The sequence below is a fragment of the Clupea harengus genome, chromosome 8, assembly GCF_900700415.2.
Source record: "Clupea harengus chromosome 8, Ch_v2.0.2, whole genome shotgun sequence".
In the NCBI taxonomy this organism is placed as follows: domain Eukaryota; kingdom Metazoa; phylum Chordata; class Actinopteri; order Clupeiformes; family Clupeidae; genus Clupea; species Clupea harengus.
The window spans coordinates 19,648,823-19,674,678 of record NC_045159.1 but is presented as its reverse complement, the minus strand read 5'-3'; the positions used below and the strand labels follow the sequence as shown (position 1 = coordinate 19,674,678).

The following is a 25,856-nucleotide window of genomic DNA, read 5'->3' as shown; positions in this document are numbered from 1 at the left end:
CATCCCTTCCGTGCTCCGAAAATGATGTGTTGATTGGCTGAGATTGTTTGTTTGTTTGTTTGAGTGCAAACACTGAACGTACAGCTACAGGACGATAAGGACCTTTTCACTGAATTTGACAAAAAGTGTACAGGCTTCGAATCGCGGACTGTGCCTTTAAGACTCCTAATTTTTCAGAAAGATCGTTATAATATTACAGCCTACAGTGACCTAAGAGATCATTATAACGTACAGCCTACAGTGACCTAAGAGATCAGGAGGTTCAGGGAGAATGTCGGCTCAGCCTAGATTTCAAGGTGACCGAACATAAATATAATGGGAGCCAGTTTATGTAACTTTTTAATTTTTCAATCCACCTTAAGAACATTCAAACACCCTCTGCTCTTGACCTTGAGGGAACCCTGCTATCGTGTTGTTCCTGTTAGTAAAAAATACCCCTCAAATCCTTGATTTGCAGTGATTAAGAGCCTAGAGAACTGTTCTACCTTTCTATTAGTAAAAATACCCCTTGAATCCTTGATTTGCAGAGTGATTATGAGTCTAGAGAACTGTTCACTTGTCTGGTTCACATGTATTTCTGTGTGCAAATTAACACTGACATAAGCAACACTTCAGTGTGTGCCAGTGCAGTCCTCTTGCAGACCAACGGGCCTGGTCAGGCGCACACAACACCAAGGTCAGGGGTCAGAACCATCTCTACATCAGGTTTGGTCCTGGTTTGGCCTGAGACTGATGACTGTCTCTAGATCAGGTCTCGGTCCTGGTTTGGCCTGAGACTGATGACTGTCTCTAGATCAGGTCTCGGTCCTGGTTTGGCCTGAGAGCTACTCAGAGACTGATGACCGTCTCTAGATCAGGTCTCGGTCCTGGTTTGGCCTGAATCCAGACACATACCAGAGACCACTTAACTGGAATCTGCACACCGCACATCATTCATTTCAGTCTCTGTGTGTGTGTGAGAAAGTGTGTGTGTGTGTGTGTGCATTGCATCCACCTCACATTGAAGTGGCAAACTGGCCTTCTCATGGGCAGTCTTTTGCTACATGTACTCAAAAAGAGAAGTGAACGGTCTTGTATTTAAAAGTCAAGGCGTCTCTTTTAAACGCCCCACGCACACACAGTGGATGCTTGGCTGAACATAAACTTTCAAACCCATTTGCATGTAGGGCATCAGCACCCAGCTTTTTGCTTTGGATTCTCCCTAATTTAACATTGTTTTCCTGCGTCTTCCGCACCTTCGTTGCGTCCATGTGTGCATCTCTGTTGCTTCTATTTCTGGGTAATGTTCTTAAACGAGGATGAAGATGCAGCCATCTTCAAACGCTCCTTAGGTCGCTCCAGTTTAATGAGCACGGGTAGCTGCACCTGGGATTCTCCTGACCCCACTGCTGTCTGTGTGAGTGTTTGAAACAGTGTCTGTTTCACATGATTTGGCTTCTATTGGACTTAACCTACTTACACATTTGTCTTCTATTAAACTACCCAAATGAAGTGGCTATTGTAGTCTCCTAATATGGCAAAACTACCCTGTCAGTTCTTTCCAGGGCTTTTGAAAGCCATTCTTATCGTGTCAAAGTGGTGTTGCTGTGTTTTGCACATAACTGATACAAAGGTGATAAAAAAGGTCAAAGGTCAATCATCTCTTCTTTCTTCAACTGACATTTGACATCAACATAACTGACCACTCAAAAATAATTGCATTCCCAAATTTCAATTGTTTGAGGGTGGGATTAATGTTAGGGGTTTGGGTTAGAACAGGGATTAGAGTGAGGATTAACTTTTGCCTTAAATCTGAAAATGACAAAGTGGAGAGAGACTCAGCTGAGGACAACATTAAGTGCATTTTATTCCACACAAGAAGAGAAAATAAGACATTCACAGTCCATTTCATTCTTCCATTCACCTTTCACTTCCTCACTACAGAGTTCCACCCGCCCTTTCTTTCTCACAGCACCCAAACCTGTCGCACTAACCTGTTCCTCTTTTCCTGTTCCAGAAGGTTCTTGAGTTTGGTTCTTTAGAAGGGAATGCCTTGAGTCCAAGCCTGACAGAGGGCTGCCTGTCTGGACATGGTCTACAAATGACTGGTCTCTTTTCAGTTAAGTTTACAAGAATGGAATGGATACAGCTATAGAAAATAATAATAATTATAATAAAAAAAATCCTTCACAAATTGTAGAGTTTAGTGTTACACAAAAGAAAAATTCATAAAGCCTACAAGTTTGGCAAAAAAAAAAAAAAATAATGGAATTACTTGGGAGTAGTGTTGAACGATATTTAACAGTTTTACCATGGTCCCCACATCCCACTGTCTGATATCCCAAGGCTTTACACACGGTCCCTTATAGTTTTCAATTAAAAACTTGTTTTCCTTGTTTTCTTTAACATGAATTGGGAATAAAACACTGGTGAATGATAAAAAAAATGGTAAAATGGTAAAATCACAATATATATTTTTTTTTACACCACAGTTTTTGTATCTTAAACGTCTGAACAGATGAATGCATGTGAGTATGGTTTGTGATCCTTCATAATAATGCACTGTTCAATCACGTCAAGCCTCCTCATTAGTGTTCTCATCATTACATGAACGGTGGAACTGGAATGCCAGCCAGCAGTCAAAGGAGACACAGTTACCCCTCCCAGTCGCCCCCCTATCCCCACCCTGGTGACCCCCCAACCCCACTAAGCCCCCAGTCCCCCCCCCCAGTCCCCACCCTGGTACCCCCTACCCCCCTAACCCCTACCCGCCCTGGAATGAACAACCAGACCCCGTTGAATTCTAACTTCAGTGTAGTTTTTTTTGTAGTTGTTTTTCTTGTTAACCAGCTGACCCGTGCTGAATGAGACTCGTGGATCTAGAAGGCGCCACCCTCGACGGTGATCACGGAGGAGCCACCCAGTTTCTCAGCCAGGGTTTTCCGGTCTTTGATGTCTTCCAAACCGTTGACCTGCCATTCGTGTTTGATCCCTGAAACGCAGACCATACGGATCAGCACACGTTACAAATCCTACAAGATACAGACCGCTCCTCTTCTGGTCACCCATCAATAAAAACCACACACTTACGGCACGACAAGCAAATGGAAGATTCTTTGACAAAAGGACACAATTATTATTTCAATTAAAAATGTCTAACCTATTCATGTTGCTATATTCCCAATGCAAACCCAATTCATGTATGCTTTCATGGAAAAATAGGACATCTTTGAGTGCCCAGAGACTTTGAAACGGTAGTGTGCAGCATACATACAATCCCCAGTTGCAGCAGGGAGGCGTCCTTAGCTGGCTCTCCCTAACAGCAGGAGGCACACGGCCTTAGCTTGCTCTCCCTAAGCACACATGGTCCCCTCTACTAGGAGTGACTTTGGATGAAAGCTCCTGGACGACTCAAGAAGGGCATCAGGGGGTGCACCCATTATAAATTCATCAGTTGGCTTAACGCACAACTGGCTCTTCCTCTGCGCTGCCTCCTCCTCCTCCAGGCACGTCTCGCATTACTCCACAATCTACGCACACCGCCCACAAAGCACCGGGCTTACATCGGTGAGAGAGGAGAAGAGAGGAGAGGAGAGGGAATGAGAGGAGAGAAGAGGAGAGGGAATGACAGGAGAGCAGAGAGGAGTGGAGAGAGAGAGGAGAGGAGAGAGAATGAGAGGAGAGGAGATACTGGCTCTTCCTCTGAGCGTCCTCCTCCTCCAGGCACGTCTCGCATTACTCCACAATCTACGCACAGCGCCCACAAAGCACAGGGCTTACATCGGTGAGAGAGAGGAGAGGAGAGGAGAGAGAGAGGAGAGGAGAGGAGGGCTTACATCGGTGAGAGAGAGGAGAGCTTACACCGATGAGAGAGAGGAGGGGAGAGGAGAGGAGAGAAGAGGAGAAGAGGAGTGCTTACATCGGTGAGAGAGAGGAGAGGAGAGGAGAGGAGAGCTTACATCGGTGAGAGAGAAGAGAGGAGAGGAGAGAAGAGAAGAGGACAGGAGAGGAGAGGACAGGAGGGCTTACATCGGTGAGAGAGAGGAGAGGAGAGCTTACACCGATGAGAGAGAGGAGGGGAGAGGAGAGAAGAGGAGTGCTTACATCGGTGAGAGAGAGGAGGAGAGGAGAGGAGAGAAGAGGAGTGCTTACATCGGTGAGAGAGAGGAGGAGAGGAGAGGAGGGCTTACATCGGTGGGCGAGAGGAGAGGAGAGGAGAGGAGGGCTTACATCGGTGAGAGAGGAGAGGAGAGGAGAGCTTACATCGGTGAGAGAGAGAAGAGGAGAGGAGAGGAGGGCTTACATCGGTGCGGCACGACGGCGACAAAGATCATTCGTTAGGCATTTGCTGTTGGGCTACCAACGGTAACGGGTTCATCACTCTGATCCAAGCAGTGAGGTGAATGAGTGTTCAGCCCCAGCAGTAGAGGAGACTCACCTGTGAAGTTCCTCTTGATGGCATCCTTGGAGCTGGCGTAGATCATTTTGCTCTTCAGGGGGGCGCTCTCAGGAGCCCTGGGGGGGGGGGACAGACACCCGTGAGGACCACACAGTACCCAAGAGCCCTCATAGGGAGCTCAGTACATTTTGTGAAAAACTCTTAAAATTATACTTTTATTACGGCAACTCAATTTTTCCTGAAAAATGTGTTATATGCACCTTTAGGGCCAATGATTTTCCGCGATAACGGAATTCGCGGAATGAACACTTTGAAACGGAATTGCAACTTTGAAACGGAAACATCATTTTGTGCATACAAATCGCCCAAATTCCCCTGTATTTTGGGCTGCAAGACTATATTTCTTTCAAATAAACACAACAACGATTGCAACGATGAACAAACATTAATTAAAGAACAAAACCACTGAGAAAATGTCACGTCTGCGCTGAACTCTGCTCCGGCCACGCCCCCCTTTTCAACGGTTGACCCACAGATCTCCGCTAAAGCCACATTCAGTCACATTCACGCGCTCGTCTTCCCAATCGCATTTAAAACAAAAAATGTTTAGTCTTCTGTTCTGTTGATGGCTGGCAAACAACAATCTAAGAAGGGCACATATTATTCACTCATTTTAAGCCATCAATCTACCTCAGGGTGAACAAAATGAGCTGAAACGGAAAATGCATTTTTTTTTAAACGGAAAATCATTGGCCCTACACCTTATTAACTCGTTTTTTTTTTTAAATAAAAAATATAAAGAACTTTAAAACTGTGCTGCCTCAATTTCTATTATTTACCATAAAATGTATGCAAATGCATTATAATCCAATTCCTTGCCTTAAAATATTAAAATAAAATAATAATAATAAAAACACCCTTGCCAAGGCCCTCACCAGAAGATAAACACCAGGTCCTCCTTCTTCGTCTCCTTGGTCTCATAAGTGGCGTCGTAGAGTGCGTAGCGACAGTCGTCAGGGGGCAGCATCTTGACGAACTTCAGGTAGGGGTCGCCCTCGTCCCCCTGCAGGATCTCACGGCCTTCCTCCAGGACGATCTTCTTCTTGTCGTCGCTGAGGCAGAACAGCACGGCCTTCTTCCTCATCCTCTTCTCCTCCTCAGTGGCCGCAGCCTTGCGCACCTTCATCTCGTTGAAGACGGTGATCACATCGTCCGTTACGGTCACACCGGAGGCCTGGACACACAGACAGAGGGGAAGGGGGCATGTTAAAACAGACTGGACTCTAACTCCCACAATCACTCACCTAAGCATTCACATGTCGCCTTACTCTGAGGACTCCCTACCACTGTGCTGTATTTCAATCCTAACCATCAGTGCACCACAAAACCGAATGAACCATGCATGCCAACATGCCTTTTGGTATGCATATGCATATGCGTATGGGACGTATAGCTCCAAGCTACGTATATATACCAAGCTCACAGAAACAGAAACTGGAATACTGTCCTGCCGTCACCTCTGTTTGCTCCGCCCTCTGGTCACCCTACTAAACAGTGTTTAGACATTACAATCAGCATCCCAACCTTTCACTCAAATAGATCGATGGCATGCCTGCCCGATGGCCATCACCACAGCAGGTTACATAATCTGTGGACCTGCTGCAGACCGATAAGGGCCTTCAAGGGTAGCCATAAAAGAGATTTAAAGACAGATAAATAACATAACTTCCGAGAAGAGAGGACAAGAACTCTGCTTACAATAACAATAGCATAGGAGTTCAAGAGACAAGTAAGTTCATTTTTAAAGGACGATCTGTCAATTACAAAAGTGTATATTTTGGAAATATGGGAAGTAGCATAGTTATGATGCTGCAGCAAGTCAAAGTCAACAGCTGACGGAGGTGTACCGAGACCTCCCCTTGAATCAGTTATAGGGTCAAAGGCCAGCTGACGCAATGCAACCTAAAAATGACACATCCACTGGATGCTTCTGTGTCCCTTCAAAACACATGGAGTTGGAACTACACAATTGGTACATTAGTACAGACATTCTATTCACCGATGCTTTTATCTGAAGTGACATCCAGAAAAGGCAGACTACAGCCCAAGCACTCAGTAGCACTCTGGACCCAAGCCAGATCAAAGTCAGGTCTGATTTAATTCAAATCAATTCAATTCAATTTTATTCAAATAGTGCCAATAGCAATTGAAAATGTCAAGGTGCTTTATAGAGCCCAGAGCCTGAACCCCCATGAGCAAGCACTAAAGTGGCAGTGGCCGTGGCAGTGGCAGTGGTGAGGATAAACTCCCCTTTAACAGGAAGAGACCTTGAACAGAACCCGGCTCATAAGGGGAGACCCCATCTGGTTGGGGCCAGCCGGGTAGAGAGAAAATCAGAAAAAAGCAGATGAATTCATACACGCATCAGGATAAAATATAGTAGCATACATGCGCCATGTATATATGATACATACAAGATGTACATACAAGATTGATAGTGGGTATACAGTGTCCTCATATGGTTACCATTAGGAGGCTAAGCAGAGCTATGAAGCAGACAACTGATGACTTTTAACATTTAGGTTTGTAAAAAGATCAGACATGCCAGTTGATCTGAGGGTGTGGAATGAGCTGGGGTGCTAAAATGGAGGGCTAGAGAGAATTTGATCTGTGAATAGTACTTGGGTTGTTAGATCTGTGAATAGTACTTGGGTTGTTAGATCTGTGAATAGAACTGGGGTTGCTAGATTAGTTTCCGGCATACGATCTGTGGTAACGTGGGATTTCTGTTCACGGATTACACTATGAAAACATGTGTAGCTGTGGGAATAGAAAGCGAAGAGACAGAGAGGAAATGTTGTAAGTGGATTGTGTTAGGATGGTGGGAATGTTGTGCCAAGTAGTGGGAATAAGACCTGGGGCTAGAGAGAATTCTCTCCGTGGACTGTGCTGGGATGGTGTGGGTAACTGTGGGAATACCACACCGAGCAGAAACAGGGAATTCTGTGGGTCGTACTGGGAGTATCACCTCTCAAAGGCAGCGGCTGCATAGCTGACAGCCTCTGGGAGCGAACACAGGGATCGTCTGACAAAATGTCACTCAATCAGCAGCCGTGTGCACACAAAGCCTCCACATGAGCCGCTGCTCCTCTGAGAATCCCTCCCTCGTTACACACGGGTTCTGTGTGAAGACTGGCGGAGGGGATCCGGTGATCCGGCTGCGTTTGGTGGCGCTCAAAGCCCTCAGTGTGGGTGGGACCACACAAAGGGCCGTACTGACGCCACGAAACGCTAAAACCTGCCATGAATCTCTCCTGACTAGAAGGGGAGGGGGGGGGTTCTCTACTGGTGACCAGAACAGGACCTTGTGATCCATGGTTCGCCCAGCTGAGAGGGAGATGTACAAGGCAGGCTATAAATCACAGAGGAAGAGAGGGGGGAGAGAGAGAGAGAGAGGGGGGAGAGAGAGAGAGAAAGAAAGAAAAGAATGGCATGTCGTAGGCAGGCTTTCCCATTGATTGTGTGTCTGGGTAACAGAAGCCTGCTTTGACATTATCGCCTCATCACTATGCACCGCGGTCCCCACGTCAGGGCAAAGGGCCACCGCACCCTCAGCACTGTAGCTAATTATACGCCCCCCGCACTGAGGAGAACTGGGCCGAGTGTGGACCGGATGTGGACCGGATTGCCCATGTCCATTTCAGAGTTAGCTGTGATGTGGGCATGGTATCTGTCCTCTGCCCTTGTTTCTGAAGCAGGCATCCCCTGTCTGGATGGGCACGCTGACTCATGGGGCTGGGGCTGTGGTGAAGTGTGTATGGGCGTGGCTGTAAAACAGAGTAGCCATTGCACACAAGCACACACACACACACACACAGAGCACAAATGCCACACGAAAAATCTAGGTATCAAAAATAATATAATAGCTTTTTTTTTTTTTTTTTTTACAACAGCAAATAAATAAATTAACATACCTGAAAGTGTAATTGATAATATGGATCCTCTAAAGGTCCGAAAAGTAACAGTGTGTAGCGAAGCTTTTGTTGTCTAAAAATAAAAAGGCTATCTATTTACACATCTAAAACCATGAAACATGATTCATAGAATTACCTTTGACAACAATTGTGATTAAAAGAATTCAGGCACTGGTATACAGAGGGGGTGGCCGGAATCAGAGGCCATCAATCATTAAGAGTAATATAGATACGTCTATTAGTCTCATCAGTGTCATCGCCAGCATCAGCCGCAATGAATTCTGGGATCTGACACTGGCCCAGATCTGGTTTGAAGTTAGCTACTATCTGGCCAAGCAGTCTCCTCAAGGCCACGAGTGGTTGATTTAGAACCGGACGAGAACCACATCAAATGAGTAAATGTTCTCCATGCAGAGAGGCGGAAAAGACGCCACCACCAAAGAAACAACACAGAATCTCCATTACAAATAATGAATGGAGTTGTTTAAGGCCAGGTCATCTTCAGAGAGATAGGATAACTACAGAATTCAATATCATTTCTCGAAGATTAGACTTTTGTAAATATAGTTTGGAGAACTTTGCTGACTTCCGTTAATAGAGACAAAAAAAAAAATCTCCCAAATGATCAATACATGTATTCATTTCATTTCATTTATCAAATACTGAGAACAAACAACTTGAAAAGAACAAAGAAGCCTATATGTCAAATACAACTTCAAAAGCTTTTATATAATAGCAAATATAACATTTAAAAAACAATCTTGATGAATTGTGTACAATGTATGCCAAAGTAGGCAGCACACAGGACAAGAAAGGGGTCAAGGAAACAGTTCTTCCTTTAATATGCGAGAGAGCCGTGAAGCCATTTAAATATTTTAACGACTTCTCACTAGTGGATTTTCTCCACAGACTAAAATGCAGTCTACAGAATGTCATTCACGCTGCCTTTCTTTTTAAATGCACACCTGTATTGACAAGCACACGGGAGCCATAAAACCTTTGCTAAACAGCACGTCTCTTTCAAGTTCAATTTCCCTGGCGTCAACTGTTTCTTTAGAGCCCTACGCCCTGGGCAAAGGGCACTTCAAGAAGAGCACTGCTCGTCTTAGGGAAGATAAAGCTTTCCATCTGTCATTCGGGCCTTATCAATCTGTCAGAATTGCTCATAGGCCTAACCGACGTTTTTAGCTACTTCTTGGCCATCGTAGGCTACACTTCGTGCAGGCGGTTACTCTACTGTTTTCAAACCTTATCTTTGAGAAAACTATCGACATGTATTTGGCACCTGCGCTCTGGATTACAGTCTACAACTGATAGGCAAGGGTGGAAGGATGTGAGTGAGGAGGTTACGTTATATGATGCCCGTCTGTGATTTTGATATCTCCTTGCTAATCCCTTCAAAACACCAACGTTACTGTTTGAGTATGTGCTCTGGCCCTCTTGCTAGGTTCCGCATTAGGGCTAAATCCAATGGATCAGACACAAATTGATTAAGGTCATGTTTAACTTCGTGCTTTCATTCTGGAGCAAGCGCGAGGGAATCTATTATTTCGAGGGCGTGGAGCGAGACATTGCTCCAACGGAGACAGAAGGGTGTCTGGAACAGCATTCAAAATGGAAATATCAGTTAACGCTCGGCAGGAGGCCTAAAGTTACATATCAAATGTGACTTGTGTTAAATATTGATATGCTTGATTGATCTAAATGAACATTAAGCAACAGCCATCGTAATCATTACTTCTAGCATCCCAATGCACTGAATGCAGGTTAGCTGTGCCCTGTCATGATGAGATGCTTCAGTACAAATGTCAAAATAATTGCACATTGTAAGAATATTTCCCAGAACTCCAAGCGACCGGAAACATTATTGTAGCTGATTGGCGGCACAATGGATACGTTACCGTTACTTTGGGGTGAGAGAAAGCCTAAGGCCCTGCTTATAAACCCATTTTGTGATGTTACTTCATTGTAAGGCACACACGGTGAGCACCAAGCATTGGTTTGAACAGAACACGGTCCCAACCTGCTCACTGAAAATCGCCCGATTAATAAATAAGCTCTAATTAAAATCTATTCAGAATGTGTCTGTAATGTTAACGTGAAGATGGCTAGGTGGTTAGCTTTCTAACGTTCCATATGCTTTTCAAGTAAACTGGAAAATATTTCGTGTTACAGGGCATTTCATTGTATTGGATTACGTACGAATGGATCACAAGCGATACAAAAATTCACATGAGATATTGACATACCATGATTCGATTCTTCGTCGACGTTAGATTTTCAGCAGTGCAGTGTTCTTCTGTTTGCACGCACAATGGTCGGACACGCGCTTTGGGATGCGGGCATGCGGACAAAGGGAGGAGTACACCCAAAGGATCATGGGAACTGTATTAATATGGTGACACAAATCGGTCAGACAGCAACGGAGGATTGAACACAATCAAACAAGAGACATTTCAAACCCATCAGCGTTGCATCATGTTGTGTGGATTTACAACTTGAGTGGTTGTGCAGTTTTAAGAGAACACAGAATAGTATGGGCTCAGTGTGGTCAAAATTGTGTATTAGGTGTATTATGAACAACTCTGATAGCCTTGGGGCAGTTTAGCCGCCGCTGAGTTCATGTGAAGCTCTCTTTGGAAAAATGCCACTGTCCTCAGCGTGGACGGGGCCCCGCCCCGCCTCCCATTCACTCTCTCCGCGAAACGGGAACTCACTTCCAAATAAGGACACGAATGTTGATTTGATGGCAGTCCACGCGCCTCACCCCACTCCGTTCACACCGTGTCCCTTTCTGCCTGTGCCAGATCCCATATATGGACGAACGGGCATTTCCATATGCCTACAAATGCCTAGGCGAGGGACAGGTGGGCTTGTTAATGCGTTGGGTATCCATTGGTAAATTGCTGTAGCCTGCAAGGAAACAAAAGAGTCCTTGACTCAAAGATCAAAATATGTGGCAGATGTAATAAAGCACACTCGTCTGGTTTGCTAGACTTTCTTTTGGTAGGATTACACTGATTTTAAAAATTGCCTTTATTGAATCGGAACTTTATCAAGAATCAAATCATACAAATTGAGCCAGTTCCATTTACTGTTTTTAAACCGGGCCGGTCATAAGCGGACACGGTGGATGGAACACATACAGGTGCACAAAAGCATCGTTGTCTCCGCCAAGGAGTTTTCGGTTTGGTTTGTTTCTCTGGCAGCAGGATTACACTATGAACTACCTGGCCGATGTACATGAAACTTGGTGCAGGGTGGTACATGAACCACAGAAGAACCCATTGCATTTTGGAGCGAACCCAGACCAAGGGCCAGACTCCGATATTTCTTTTTCCCTTTAGCTAACATTGCGAGATCGGGCATATTGGCCTTGGTGGAGGTCTGTGCTCTCCGGGTGCTCCTGTAGTTCTCTCTTGTGTTGTTTGTGCCTTGCGTAGCAATTATAGCAAACCTCATCATCATACTGATGATACTGCTGAGATACTTACAAAAAGACAGAACAAAAGAAATGCATTGGTAAGCCAAAGATAACACAGAGCCCAAGATCATTCACATCAAATACAAAAGGAGTTTTAGTTACACAGGAAAAGAAAAACATCCTTGTGCTATTGGTTGGGCTCGTCCCACAGCGGTCAATCCTCTCATGCTTCTCATACCCAGCAACCTAACCAATATAAGAACTGCCCAACCATAGATCCTGAACAGCAGGATACAACACAAACAACACACAACTGGCGATGTCTGTAAGGCAGATTGTGGGCAAAGCAGTTCAATTATACTTATTGATTAATGATTAATTACCAGATGATATGGTGACCACATCATCAGGCCTTTGAAAAGCAGGCACTTCCAGACTATGTGCCTTTCGATTACTTCAACTTGGTACAAAATATTATATGTCATATTAGTGTGTAAAATGCAATTGAAATACACAAACATATAACTGACTGAAAAACATGATGAGAGGATGACATAACACAATTAAATATTTTAGAGGCCTAGATTTAAATTATGTTTGTTTCCCGATCTTTCTGTGGGGTGAGCACTGTGAGGACCATGAACATGTTCTCAGAAAAAGCACTGTTAAATGTTTCAGAGCTATTTTGATTATTATAAATAGACACTGAGCTAAGCTTCAAAACCCTTATGACTTAAAAGGCAAGGTGCCACAATTCAAGTTAACTCAGAATATACAGTTGACAAAAATACCTCTTGACCTAGAATGATGATGTAACTCTGATGACACAGCATATCAACTGCGTTCCCAGTATTACTGTGCACTTAACACACTTTGTCTCTGTTGCAGCCCTTTTTTGTGTATAGCACAAATGTATTGCATGTCTAGGTCCTCTAAATGATCAACAAATGCATAAAACCACCTCGACATGCACAGTAAACACAGGAACAATCATTCAGACACATGTCATCATAGGTCTAGAAGCATCTCGTGTTCTTCACGGCAAGTAGCCTATCCTTCAGTACAGTCAGTGGTATTATTTTGGTTAGATTAATGGATAAATGACCAAAGATCTCCACTAGAGGGCAGCAGTGTCCCAAACAAAAAGACGAGGAGTGTAGCACCACCATACCTTCACTTCCCCTATTAGTCAGTCACTATCAGATGCTGACTAAGGGATAAACATGCTAACTCAACAGACAGGCTTATGGCAAACACATAAGATACTGATAGATTGGATTTGGCTGTGTTTTTTGTCTGACCAGCACTGTTTATTTGGTTCCTATATTATATGCTGAGAAGGTTCCTTAGGGTGGTGTGTGTGTGTGTGTGTGTGTGTGTGTGTGTGTGTGTGTGTGTGTGAATGCATGAGTGTGGGAGTATGTGTGTGTGAGAGAGAGAGAGAGGGAGGGAGAGGGAGGGAGTGGGAGAGAGAGATCGCATGTCACCCATATGGAAAGGAGGATCATTCCTTTTGCTTTTAAGTATCCATGACCATGTGAAAAGATAAAGATAAACCAAATAATTTTATTTTAGGCTTACAGACAATGGCTAGAAATACAGGCTCATTAGCTAGCTCAGAAACAAGCTGTGTGCTAGAAATGAATGAATCAACAGTACTCACAATAACCCCATACCCCCCTAATAGCACATCATTTACCCTTGCCTAAGGTGACCAGACGTCCCCGGTTTCAGGGGACAGTCCCCGTTTTTGGTGGCCTGTCCCCGGCTGGAGCTGTCCCCGGAAATGTCCCCGGTTTTCACTGTGACCAACAACAGACCCGGGATACAAATTTAAAAAAAAGAAAGAACGAAAACAATGACCAAACGTTTAGTTGCGTAGCCTACACGCCACGGGCTCAGCCAGCCAGCAGCCAGGGGAACAAGCTCTAGCTCAGAGCTCAAAGATGTTCTAGAATGTTCGTCTTTGTAGTATTTTGATTGGTGGAATATGCAGCGCGGTAGAATCTTTGCCCTTAGCTTCTACTTTTTTTATTCAGAAAGATCTCGTCCATTCATTCATTCATTCAGCCAGCCAGCTCTGGCAAATCGAGTACAAGACAGGATAGCATTGGGATAGGCGATTATATGTACCATGTATGTAGACTATGATCTACAATTTGCAACAATGTGAGTGTTCAGCAGCAGCTATCTGTCGGTCAGGTGTCAGCCACAGCTCTACTTGCTAACTGACTTTGTTAACTTTTTAACATAAGCAGTGATACTAACTACAGTACTACACTGACACTGCGGAGTCCTTCCGCTTCCTGGGCACCATCATCTCCCAGGACCTCAAGTAGGGGCTGAACATCAGCTCCCTCACCAAAAGAGCTCAACAGAGGATGTACTTTCTGCGGCAGCTGAAGAAGTTCAACCTGCCAAAGACAATGATGGTGCACTTCTACACCTGCATCATCGAGTCCATCCTCACCTCCTCCATCACCGTCTGGTACGCTGCTGCCACTGCCAATGACAAAGACAGACTGCAGCGTATCATCCGTTCCGCCGAGAAGGTGATTGGCTGCAATCTGCCATCTCTACAGGACCTGTTCGCCTCTAGGACCCTGAGGCGGGCAGGTAAGATTGTGGCCGATCCCTCACACCCGGGTCACAAACTCTTCAAGGTCCTTCCCTCCGGCAGGAGGCTGCGGTCCATTAGGACCAAAACCTCACGCCACAAAACCAGCTTCTTCCCGGCTGCCATTGGCCTTAGTAACAAGGCCACCTGACGTGGACTCTCATCCCGCCCCCACACCTCAAGCCTGTGTTATGTTAACACACACTACATTGCACACTGCACATTGCACATCCACTTTTGCACTCCTGCCCTGCTTTTTGTATTGTAGTACTTATTGTGTTTGTGTAGTACTTACTGTGTTTTTATGTTTTATGTTATGTGTAGTACTTACTGTGTTGTATGTTTTTATGTTTACTGTATGCACCTATACATCAGAACAAATTCCAGGTAGGTGTAAACCTACTTGGCAATAAATACTATTCTGATTCTGATTCTGATTCTGATGACTTTTCAGTTTCATTAGTCTGGGTTACTATTGAGAGGTAGTTGGCAACTTGTCAATAAATTAAACCACTTGAAAGCAAGAAAATACTCCTTGAACTGGCTTTCCGTACATCCAGTTGCGATTCCCGCTTGTTTGTGTGACAATGACAATAAAGTACTTTGAACTTTGATAGTTCTGTGGAAGCAGTCTCACCAGTTAAATTTTAAGCAGTGGGTTTCAATGTGCTAAAATCTTTAAATGAGTCATGTGCTTAGGCTACATAGATAGACAATTACAGGTAGCCTAGAATAATAGTAGGCCTACATTACTTGAAAACAAACACACAAAAAACATGTGTTCTTGTGGTGGTCTCTTAAAAGACACTAATAAAATGTGTTTTTCCCACATTAACGTCTGACATTTGTTGATATTCTTTATCAACAAATGTCAACTGGTAGTGTGTCACAGAACTTGTTATTTCTTAGATTATTCAGATCTCCCTCCCTCACCTTGAAATTGCTTGGATTTAATTACAGTTTTTACTGAAATTGTATTTAGAATCTTTTTGTTTGTTTGTTTCTTAAATTACTTTTGGTATAGTAATACCTAAAAACAATTCCAAAGATCCTGGAGTCTATGGGCCTGATCTGTATGTTCATAGTTCCAGCTGATTTTCACACAGAATATAGGAATACTATGCATTCAATGGCCTTAACATTTTCTATGCTGGAAAAACCTACACCTGTCACCCATCCGTGCCCACTTATCAGCCAAACACAGAGGTTAGGCCTACTGCAAGGAAGCTTGTGCATGACGTCAACAAAGTTTTTATCACTGATATTGGTTCTTATTATCTGGCAAAAGGTTGTTACCTTTACTACTTTTCATTTCAGCCACTTTGTGATTAGTTTTAAGAAGAAAACTCTTTGTTTGACATTCCCCTTGCGATTTACAAGAACAAGGGTAAGATAAACTGCTTATATGAATAAGGGCCCAGTCAGTGTCCCCGTTTTTCGATTATAAAGACAAAAACATGACATGTTTTGGAGGTGTTAACGTGTCTGAACTGAAAATGTCCCCGGATTTTGTCTCAGAAATCTGGTCACCTTACCCTTGCCCCAATGCATGTTGATGCAACTGAAGCCTTTCTCACGTCACTATGCCAAAGGCCTTGGTTGTAAATGAGCGACTTTGTGTCAAAGACGATGTAAACGCAACTGTTTTTCTTCTAACCCTCCTATTATGTTTGGGGTCAATTTGACCCCATTCAATGTTTAACGTCTCTAAATAAATGTTTGACATCATTTTTTTTGCTTCATATTTAATGACTTTTCCTAATTTAATGGGGACAACTGGGTAAAGACAAAATTAACATGATGATATGTTTTCAATGTCCTGTACACATACTTTACGCATAGGTGTTGTTTGGGGTCAATTTGACCCCAGGCTGTTTTAATTGTATAAAATATACAAGAAATATCAACTTTTTTCATCACATTGTTACTTTTCTTGATAAAAGAAATAGTTTTTTACTCCAAATGTTATAGATAGCAACAATATGTACTTAGAAATAATATGAAGCCATAAAAACACCAGAAGGATATCTCTTTCCAATTTTAGGTCAATCAGTGAGATTTTATGGGGATCTGCATATTTCTCCATAGTCGCGTAACATGTATTCTGGATGTATAAAGAGGGTGGGTGGGGGTATTGTTTTATTTTTAAGGGCTATTTAGATAGTCAACAAACAAACCTAAAGTACCTGACACAAAAACTTGGGTAAAAAAAAGAATTATAATAATTTTTTGGAGGTTTAAATTGCTGGGGTCAAATTGACCCCAAGCATAATAGATGTGGGTAAAATTTGAACATAATAGGAGGGCTAATTAAGATTTTGTGAAATATTTGAAACCCACCCAAACACTAATACCGTTGTCGAGTTTGAGTTTGCTGCTGTCAGCTTTTATCCTAGTTCAACTGTAGCTAGGTAGTATATGGCAACGGACATATATATAACCTATCTAACATCCTAATAAGATGGGTTATGAAAAGAGAGGTAACGAGTGGCGTGTTCCGGTTACTTCGAAAACGTAAATGCATCACCGTACAGTTAGAGCCTTAACAGACTCCGTAGTTATTTACATCATGGTGGCATCCAAAGGACAAGTTGGTTAATGTAGCCAAAACACGGCAGGCAATTCGACTATTTAAAATGAAGCAACAGTAATTACTTTTTCAGCATTTCAGGAAGCGAACAGTGCAAAATGGGTTTGTTATGGCTACTGTCTGGTGCCACGTGTAACCGCTCGTGTTTTATCACTCAACGAATCTTAAATGTTGCACAATTGAGGACTCTCAGGACAACCGCGAAGAATCACTTGAAGCAACAAGAACGACCCAAGTGGATGTGTAACTCTTCGATTTACATACCACAGACCTTGCCACCATGTCAGCCTTATCCTAGATGTCTAATGGGTCGATGGATAACATTGAGAAGCGTGTGTCAGTTAAATATAAGGCAACTGTGCACCTGGTCGAGAAAGGGTCATGGACGATGGATTGACACCGTCAGTAACGACTTAAGAAAGGGACTTTCCACCTTTTCCACAAACACAGCTGTTGCCAAAGACGTTGTCTTGTTTGAGCATGATCGAACCAGATTCTTTAGATTTCTAGCTCTCTTCTGTGGGGGGCAGTTACTTTTCTGGACATATTTAGCCCATTTTGCCTTCACTGGGTTGCGAGACACGCGGGGGGGCGGTAGTGAGGCAAGGAAGGTTAGAACTGAACTAGGAGGATGGTTTAGTTTCGATATGAATTTAGGATCGAATGCGTGGAGGTTTGGATTTACCGTAGGATGTATTACGATAGGTGAGTGATATTTCTTATATTGTTTTGGTACTTGTAAGTTAGTAATGTTAAATGGCAAGACGCTCCTAGCTAATGCCACCATTTTCTCTGTCGCAAACAGGTGCTGGAATAGTTGGACTGGGCCTTCTGTTCTCCCGTCGCTCCGTCAGCCGCGTGATTCTGCACCGCGGTGGCGGGATGGTGACCGTGTGCACGCAGTCACCCCTGGGGCCTAGTAAAGGCAGAAGCATGACCATGCCTCTGTCTCAGCTGGCCTGCCACGCGCACAGGCACGAGTCCCCTTCTTTCATCCCCCTCAAGGTCAAAGGTCACCAATTCTACTTCCTGTTGGACAAGGAGGGGAAAATCAACAATGTGAAACTTTTTGACGTCACTGTTGGAGCATACAGACCTCTTTGAAAGTTGAATATATGCTTTTGTGACCCCCAAAAGACTACAGGCCGATACTGAAAGTGTGAGGGTACACTTTTATAACTCAGATGCAGCCTGCGGAACACAATATTTGGTCTTTTGAGAATTGTTATCTGTATCTTGTGGTCATGTGTCTGTTGGTGTGTCATCATCCTAAAATAAAACTGTTGGTTTTGATGATGCTGCAAGACACACAGGTAAATGCAAGAAATGGCATTAATCTCTGTCTTCTTTTTTAATCTTATTCAGAACAGACAGAAGTGTCGTATGAGTTGATTGGGCAGTTTTTGCAACAAATGGTGTCTAGTGGTAATGTTGCTTAAATTTACCCCACAACTACACTCTTTTCAACAGTCTCTTAAAATCATCATGGTAGGTATGAGGTACTATGAGCCTGAGGTTTGGTTAGTATGTAACAATATGTAACCTACTTGCATGATAAGTACACTGTATTAAAATCCTCAATTACCCAGCTGACATAAGTATTGTGCCTAAGGTTATTTATAGCAAAGTGTGACCAGTTTAATTTGTTAGATTACATGAAGCATATAAAGTACCTAACTAAAGTAACTGAATGACTACTGAGAGAAAGAGGTGGATCTTTCCCATAAACACAATGTTGTAGGAAATGTGGTGTTTTAGGGATCACTTTCATTACATCACTGTTGGATATTATACAACTGTATTATTCACGCTCATGACAACAGGCAAATTGAACCACTCATCAGGATCTTTTTCCTCATTTTGCAAGTGTGTAATCCTCTGTGCCCTGACAAACTCTCTCTGCTGCACTGAGTCACTTGGGGACGCAGGTTTAGCTGGATGGGCCGTCTTATGATGGGAGTTCAAGCTGTTCATGGGCTCGGGGGGGGGGGGAACGCTAGTCGGAGTGAATCACGGCCGTTTGAGTGTTCAATTCCTCTGAGGCCCCCAAGGTCCAGCCAGCTGATTGGGCGGCAGGACACGGCACTCGCGTGTAGCCTGATCGGTGACACACTCCTGGGCCGGCTGGTGCTGATGCAGGACTTTTGTGTGTGAAAAACACTCTTGAGATGGAGCGGGAGCAGCGGAGGGGAGTGGAGTAGGGCGCCACTGAGGGTGGCGGAGGTGATGTGCTTGTCCTGAGTGTGTGTGTGTGTGTGTGTGTGTGTCTTTGTCGGTTGAGAAGTGGCTGTGTGTCCGTGAGTAACTGTGTCAGGAATTCCGGGCCTTAATCACAAACAGCTGCCACCACCATTTCCCGCCAAGCCAGAGAAGAGAGATTTAGACATCAGTGCTATTCCAGTTAGTACTAAGTGGTTTAACTACTGCTATTAACCCTCATTTAGAAGTATAACATTACATGTCACTGGTTAATATCTTTAAAAAAAATCATGTCTTTTATGTAATGTAACTCTTACAGTGCTCCTACCTTACAGCTAAGTCAATTACGCAAGTGTCACACATTTAGTACTTAGAACGTCTCTGAAAGAGGGAAGTGAAATTAAAGCACGTGTTTTTTATGTTGTCACAAGCTAACCACAGTAGAGTTCTATAGTAAGTCACTGAGCGAGAGAGTAACGGAACCTCTCACATTCCTTCCTTCAGAGTCAATATCCTCAACACCACACATGACAAGCACACATAGCTTACTGAATGGATCCTGGTCAGTTTACTCAATGAATCTTCATTTTGGGAGTTTGGATTTAGTCACTATTGTGTGTGTGAGAATCATCACCAAGTCCTGTGATGTTACATCATTCAAAATCATTCTGGATGAAAGAATTATTGCTTTGTGGATTTTTGCAGGTGGAAATAAAAAAGTGTACACATTTGCAATGCACAATATAGTTTTAATTCACGATTAGTGTGCCAAACATATACCATATACCAAATACCATGAACGCAAACATCCCGTAAGTGCCTTCAACGATTCAAAATGAAACCGCAGACGGGGAAATGTCATCTGGCCGTGTACAAAGCCCAACGTCTCTGAATGTTGATGGTATCCCATTATAAAGTGGGCGGGGACTGACTATTTCAGGGTATAGCCGCACGCAGTGCGCTCAAACACATGCTGGGTTTACTGTGCGCTGCGAGGCTATACTCGCCCGGGTGGCAGATAGGGCGTTTACCTTTTAAAATAATAACATTATAACCTGTGGAATAACCGAGACTTACCTATTATCAGGTGAGCTATCGTGGTGCGCATCTTCAAAGTGATGACTTTGTGAACAGCAGCCTGCGACATGCCTGGATTGAGGTAACAGAATTCATGCCATCAACAAATGCCTGCGCCTTTGTTGACTAACGTGATTGCATAATGATTGAAACTTTTTAAGTCGCTTTGTAAATGTTGGTTACGCAAGCTTGTGTATTTAGAAGGACTTAAAGGCGACCATTGCGCAGGTTTTTAGGCCTTTTAATTAACTCTGAAATTCCCCTAGTGGGAATTTTCCAAGTCCGCAGGGGAGTGGAGAGAGCTGCATGTTAATCTCCAACCCAAATCCGACCTGCGCTGGACTCTTGCAAACTTATTCGGGGCAAACCCCGAGTGCAACTGCGCAAACGCAACAGGTGCAACAGGTAGGAAAGTGCCACCGTAAGTTAAAATCATCATATCACATGCCGCTAGACGAAATAAAAAGAACAATGACAACACCCAGTGAGTGCAGAATGATTAAGCATCGTTTTAAGCATGATAAATCTACAACATTAGCGCAAGAAGATTAAATATAACAGTAGGCCAATTCATACAGAATTAATTTGACCAAATATTTTCAAACACAAAAGATGAAATAGAAGAACATTTATCTCCGTTTTATTTCTCTCACTGATGTGCAACCGTCTTTCCTCTCGCTGTGTCTTTCGGTTCCTGGTCTCAGAAGGTTCCGGGGCCAGCCATGTCAAACCCCAGCCTGGACGTTATCACGTCCAGCCAGGATCTCCTGTGGCTACTGCAATCCTCTCTTTGGACCCAACCCGACTCGTCATGGCAGACGCTGGCCTCATTTATGCCCCACGAGGAGGCCATCAGTCGCCCACCTGCGCCCGTCCCTGGCTGCTGCCACGCACGCCCACGCTGCCCCGAGGCTACGGGCAGAATGAGGACAAAGGTGACGGGGCGTCTGGATAACAAAGTAGGTGGTGTTGATGTTGTGTTGTGGATGTTGTTTGTGAAGACAAAGAGAGGGGGGAAAGAGAAGAGAAGAAGCGCACTGACTCACAGTGTTCTGTAATGTGATTCACACCTGAGTCATACAGCGCAGTGGGTCGTGAGTCACAGCTATAGAATTTGAGCGGGAATCAGGGAGAGGGAAAAGAGAGAGCGATGCCGGCGTGGGTGGATGAATGCGTGCTTGTGGGTGGTTTGAACAGAAGCGGTGGAAGGGCGGTTGGTTGTGGTGTATCTTTTGAAGCATCCAATTTGCAGAAGTTTTTGATGTTGTGTCGCTATGCCTCCACTAGATGTCACTATGACTATACACCTCTTGAGGTAACCATATAGACAACTCTCCAAAGAGATTTGCGTTAATAATGGCAGGTCAGCGTATACATGATATACCTAATACAGGTTGGATAACCGTGTAACAATTGCAGCTTAATTGTGTCATACAAAAATGATGAGTCTCCAGTGGTTGGTCAAAGCTTGGCTGTAGGTTGTAGAACTGTAGGTTCTTCAATTTACATAATGTTTTTCCTCAGGGTTAAGTAATTGTATTCACATCTGACAATTACTTGATGATGACCAAACAGCCGACAAAAAGTTTTTTCAAAGAATATTTAACATGATGCTTAACCAGTAGAAGACCTTCTATAGAAGTCCAAGACTCCATGAAAGGTCAAGCCTTCTTGTTTTAATAGTGTCTGTGTAATCCATGCTGCTGATTTCCTCCTGTTGCATCATCATGCGCTCTCTCTCTCCTGCCCAGGTGTCACAGGAGGAGGCGGAGCGGAGGAGCCTACGCAGGGAGCGCAACCGCATGGCCGCCACCAAGTGCCGAAACCGCCGTCGCGATCTCACCGACACGCTCCAGAATGTGAGCTTAACATTAACACGCACACACACACACACAGCTAAACACAAGTCCACATATGACAGAGAGACAGAGAGAGAGAAAAGGAGAGATGTGTGGTGTGTGTGTGAGAGGGGGCCTCTGTGTGTGTGTGTGTGTGTGTGTGCGTGCATGCGTGCGCGTTTCTCTCTCTCTCTCTCTCTCTCTGAGCTGGAGGCTGATCAGGCCCATGTAGGCAGAGGGAGGTGTGGTGGAGGGGGAATCCAAACAGCAGTAGAGAGCAGGGGGGTATTCGTCGTAGCTCGCTAAACGGTTTAGCGAGCTAATTTTCAGGCTAAGATAAAAAACGCCCCTCTTTTTGGTTCGTGGAAGCAACTTTTGATAAATCACCATAGTTACATATCGATTAGCACTAACCTGCTCCAGGGCAGGCTAACTTAAGTGTAGCTGGATAAGCTTGCCACACCCCCGGAAAAAGGAGGGATCCCATTGACCAAGGACTGATATTAGAGTTAGTTTAGCGGAGGGAGAGAGTTCTTTGCGATCGCCAAGATCCATTATTCTTGTATGAGCGCTACCGATTCAGCCGACAAGGAATCATTAATTTACAAGACCTTCTCGAGTCATTTATTGCAAACACCACATTGACTGTCTTGCGCTTTTTTGCGAGTGGTACATTTTTGTAGTGTCGGTGATGCGGAGAACAAAGCACTCATAATTATATGAGTGTTATTAGTACACCATAGCATATCATTATTGTAGAAAATGATTACGGTGGACTCATGATAAGAATAGAGAGAAATACAGACAATTTATTTTCACTACTTCAATTTATTGCATTTGTTATTAATACATTTAGTCATTTAACAGACGCTTTTATTCAAAGCGACTTCCAAGGAAATGTAAAACTACTTCGAGGAAGGAGGTGAGGGGATTTGAACTAGCAAACATGCAGACTCAAACCGGTAGAGGAAACCTCTGTACCAGCTGACACTTGCCGGCAGGTATTCATACATAGATATCACCCTATAAACATCCCAACACACCTTGCTCTCACAGCGGTGGTGGTGTTGAATTTTGCCATGATTATGGTCTTGTATTCTTCATAAGCGTTCATGTTCATCTCCTACTCGCCAGCGGAGAAAAAAAGAGCCCTTTTCTTTGTGTTTAGAACCATTATACCGTTAGAAAATCATGGTTTTGGTGATCGACCTTTCCTGCCTTTTGAAGTAGGACGTGCACGCGCAAATGCCATGATAACTTTAGCCTGCTTGAAATTAACCACATGATTAGGATGCGGGTCAGCCGTTAACGAATCGATATTTGCTGTTCTCAATCAGCTAATATATGGGGAACGTGTTTAGTGTTTATTGTGGTTCTTTTTTCTGTTGTTGTTACTCACCTCACCCCCCCCCCATCTGTCCTGTGCAGGAGAGCGATCAGCTGGAGAGTGTCCAGTCTCAGCTGCAGGAGGAGATAGCGAAGCTGGAGAGTGAGAAGGAGAAGCTGGAGCTGGTGTTGGAGGCACACAGACCCATCTGCAAGATAGCAGACCATAGCGATGATGGCGACGACGACGACAACGACACTGGCTGTCTGTAAAACTGGGTCTGCGGGTTCAGACCAGGTTCTTTATACTTCATACTGTATTAGGGTGGTTCAGGAGTAGTGGAACCCCAAACTGTCTGATGGACTGGATAGTTCACTTGATTTGGAATGCTGTTGTCACAGATGACCCATTCATCCGTATATTGGTTCACACAAAATGAGCAGTACAAGAAAGAAGGCTTTACTTTCGTATTGCGATAGTTCTCAGTATCACGTGGGGATCTCCTACTGTTGTGTTGTGTTCTCCATTGTATTGCTACCCCTTACCTGGCCTTTCTAGTATACTTTCTTCTATGTCTGACATTTGATATTAACTGAATTGAAGAGCAGACTGTGGGATGTTCAGCTAACACCGGCGGACTGTGGGTTACCATAGTTTCAGAGTCTGTGTGGGTTATGTGCGCTGTTCCCAAAGCTGTGCTTGAGTGTGTAAGTGTGTGTGGAGTTGTGTACAATGACGGTGAAAGAGCGCCGTTGTGTGTCTTAATGCTCCGGCGGGCACGGGGGAGGTTGTACGTTGTTGAGAGATGTTGAAAGAAGTGAGAAGTGAGAGGAGTACCCAGGTCTGCATGCGCGTCATAGAGATTTAATACGCTCTATAGATACACTTCAGACCAAACACAGTCAGACAAAAAAATGACAAGTTTGAAGGTCCATGTTGCCTGTGAGGGATGTGTGTGTGATGCAGACAGGCTACATGTCAAAATAAACAGGAAATAGACTACATGTTATCCATCCACTCAAAGGGAGACATGCTGTGTTTATACTAAGCAGAAACATGTCAGGCTTTGTAGTAACATGCACACACATAACATGCCAGCTATTCTGTTGTCACTGAGGGATAACTCAAACCAGAGGCATTTGCCTGCAGTGATGACACCCTCATGCAGCTGCACAGCTTCAAGCTTACCATGCCTACAAGAACACTATCTCAAAGCCCTTCATTATGGTATTATAGCATGGTGTTATGGTATTATCATATGAAGCAAACAAACACTGTTCTGATTTGAATTGGTTAAACACAGATACTTTCTCATTTCCTTTAAGTGTTGGTATGTGGAACAGACTGTGTCCGCCTTGTTGGGCATTGCAAAACATGACAGTGTTGGTTTGCATACATTTCAGTCCTGATCATGTCCTCTATACTCTTCTGTTATGTTAATAAGAGAACTGCAATAACCTCTTTCATGGACGGCATACTTTTAATTCACGCTTTTAATTAACCTTTTCATTTTGGTTACTCATACTCATACAGTAACTGAATATCATTGCATCACAACTAAGAGTCTCCATTTTCTGTCACTTCAGCTTTGTGACCTGAGAGAGATCCTCCTTCATTCTTTATAACTACAAGTCCAGCTTCTCGGTGTAGAGAAGCTTACCTACTTTGCTAGAATGTGTAGGTTGCATTACTGCTTTTACACCTTGAATGACACTGTTAGATACGGAGTCAACGGCAATCTTGGGAGAATATTTCCGATGGCATTATTAGTGTTGACAAAGGTCATAGCACTGGAACCTTGACCATTGAGACAAAACTGCAGGACAGTGTCTTAACTGGGCTAGTTCCTTACCTGATAGTACTACATGGATACGTGGTATGATAGAGAGCTGAGAATATGCTGATTGTATCAAATAGACTGTTACCCATTGCACACCATAGTCAAGCTACTGCGGTAGCCCAGAGTGCAAATGTATCGTTATATACCAGTCCATTTTGTATGCATTTTATTTGTGGAAAAGCTAGTTTCATATGATTGTTTGACAATTTATACTCACCAAGGCAGACAGCTGGTTTATCTGCATGAAGATTAATAAATAAACACAAAAGAATAAACAAACAGTTTTTTTCTTCTTCATTGATTCATTGAATCTAAGCCACAGGCACACATTAAGGGTTGTGACATTCTCTACGGGAGTGTGATAACTATATTTGAACACTTTTTTCTATGTCCATGGGGAACTTGCCTGAATGTTCTCATGAAAACATGAATGATTGAATACCTGAGTACCATAAAAACGGTGCTTTCCTCAACACCCAGAGCAAACATTTAAGGCTGACTGACTCATTCCTCTCTCCACCTAAGATGATGCGTCAGCGATATTTGCGCTAGTATGCCCAGAGCGCACTGGCCTTTGCACGGTTAGTGAGGA

The 25,856-nt window shown here is 43.8% G+C and overlaps 3 protein-coding genes across 3 annotated transcripts; 2 read left to right on the top strand and 1 right to left on the bottom strand.

Moving 5' to 3' along the window:
- Positions 1-1,822: 1,822 nt before the first annotated feature.
- LOC105911336 (cofilin-2-like) lies at positions 1,823-10,715 on the bottom strand. Its single transcript, XM_012840130.3, has 4 exons — positions 10,602-10,715; positions 5,314-5,612; positions 4,418-4,494; positions 1,823-2,971 (listed from the first exon to the last, which is right to left on the bottom strand). Exons 1-4 carry the CDS (start codon positions 10,602-10,604, stop codon positions 2,859-2,861), a joined length of 492 nt encoding a protein of 163 aa, XP_012695584.1. The 5' UTR covers positions 10,605-10,715; the 3' UTR covers positions 1,823-2,858.
- A 6,212-nt stretch (positions 10,716-16,927) lies between these two features.
- On the top strand, positions 16,928-18,576 carry tmem223 (transmembrane protein 223). Its single transcript, XM_012840129.3, has 2 exons — positions 16,928-17,688; positions 17,789-18,576. The coding sequence occupies exons 1-2, from the start codon at positions 17,082-17,084 to the stop codon at positions 18,085-18,087; spliced, it is 906 nt and encodes a 301-aa protein (XP_012695583.2). The 5' UTR covers positions 16,928-17,081; the 3' UTR covers positions 18,088-18,576.
- A 1,672-nt stretch (positions 18,577-20,248) lies between these two features.
- On the top strand, positions 20,249-25,543 carry fosl1b (FOS like 1, AP-1 transcription factor subunit b). The gene is made up of 5 exons (XM_031572239.1): positions 20,249-20,341; positions 20,526-20,664; positions 20,964-21,218; positions 22,011-22,118; positions 23,526-25,543. Exons 1-5 carry the CDS (start codon positions 20,328-20,330, stop codon positions 23,694-23,696), a joined length of 687 nt encoding a protein of 228 aa, XP_031428099.1. The 5' UTR covers positions 20,249-20,327; the 3' UTR covers positions 23,697-25,543.
- The last annotated feature ends 313 nt before the right edge of the window (positions 25,544-25,856 follow it).

Bases quoted from the DNA above. Each gene is read 5' to 3' on its own strand.
- LOC105911336 (XM_012840130.3), bottom strand. The intron at 4,495-5,313 runs GTGAGGGCCTTG...CCCCCCCCCCAG, and splicing joins GACCTGGTGTTTATCTTCTG to GGCTCCTGAGAGCGCCCCCC. The intron at 2,972-4,417 runs GTGAGTCTCCTC...TCTGCGTTTCAG, and splicing joins CATCAAGAGGAACTTCACAG to GGATCAAACACGAATGGCAG.
- tmem223 (XM_012840129.3), top strand. From the start codon at position 17,082: ATGGGTTTGTTATGGCTACTGTCTGGTGCCACGTGTAACCGCTCGTGT. The intron at 17,689-17,788 runs GTGAGTGATATT...TGTCGCAAACAG, and splicing joins CGTAGGATGTATTACGATAG to GTGCTGGAATAGTTGGACTG.
- fosl1b (XM_031572239.1), top strand. The intron at 20,665-20,963 runs GTAGGAAAGTGC...TCCTGGTCTCAG, and splicing joins AAACGCAACAGGTGCAACAG to AAGGTTCCGGGGCCAGCCAT. The intron at 22,119-23,525 runs GTGAGCTTAACA...TGTCCTGTGCAG, and splicing joins TCACCGACACGCTCCAGAAT to GAGAGCGATCAGCTGGAGAG.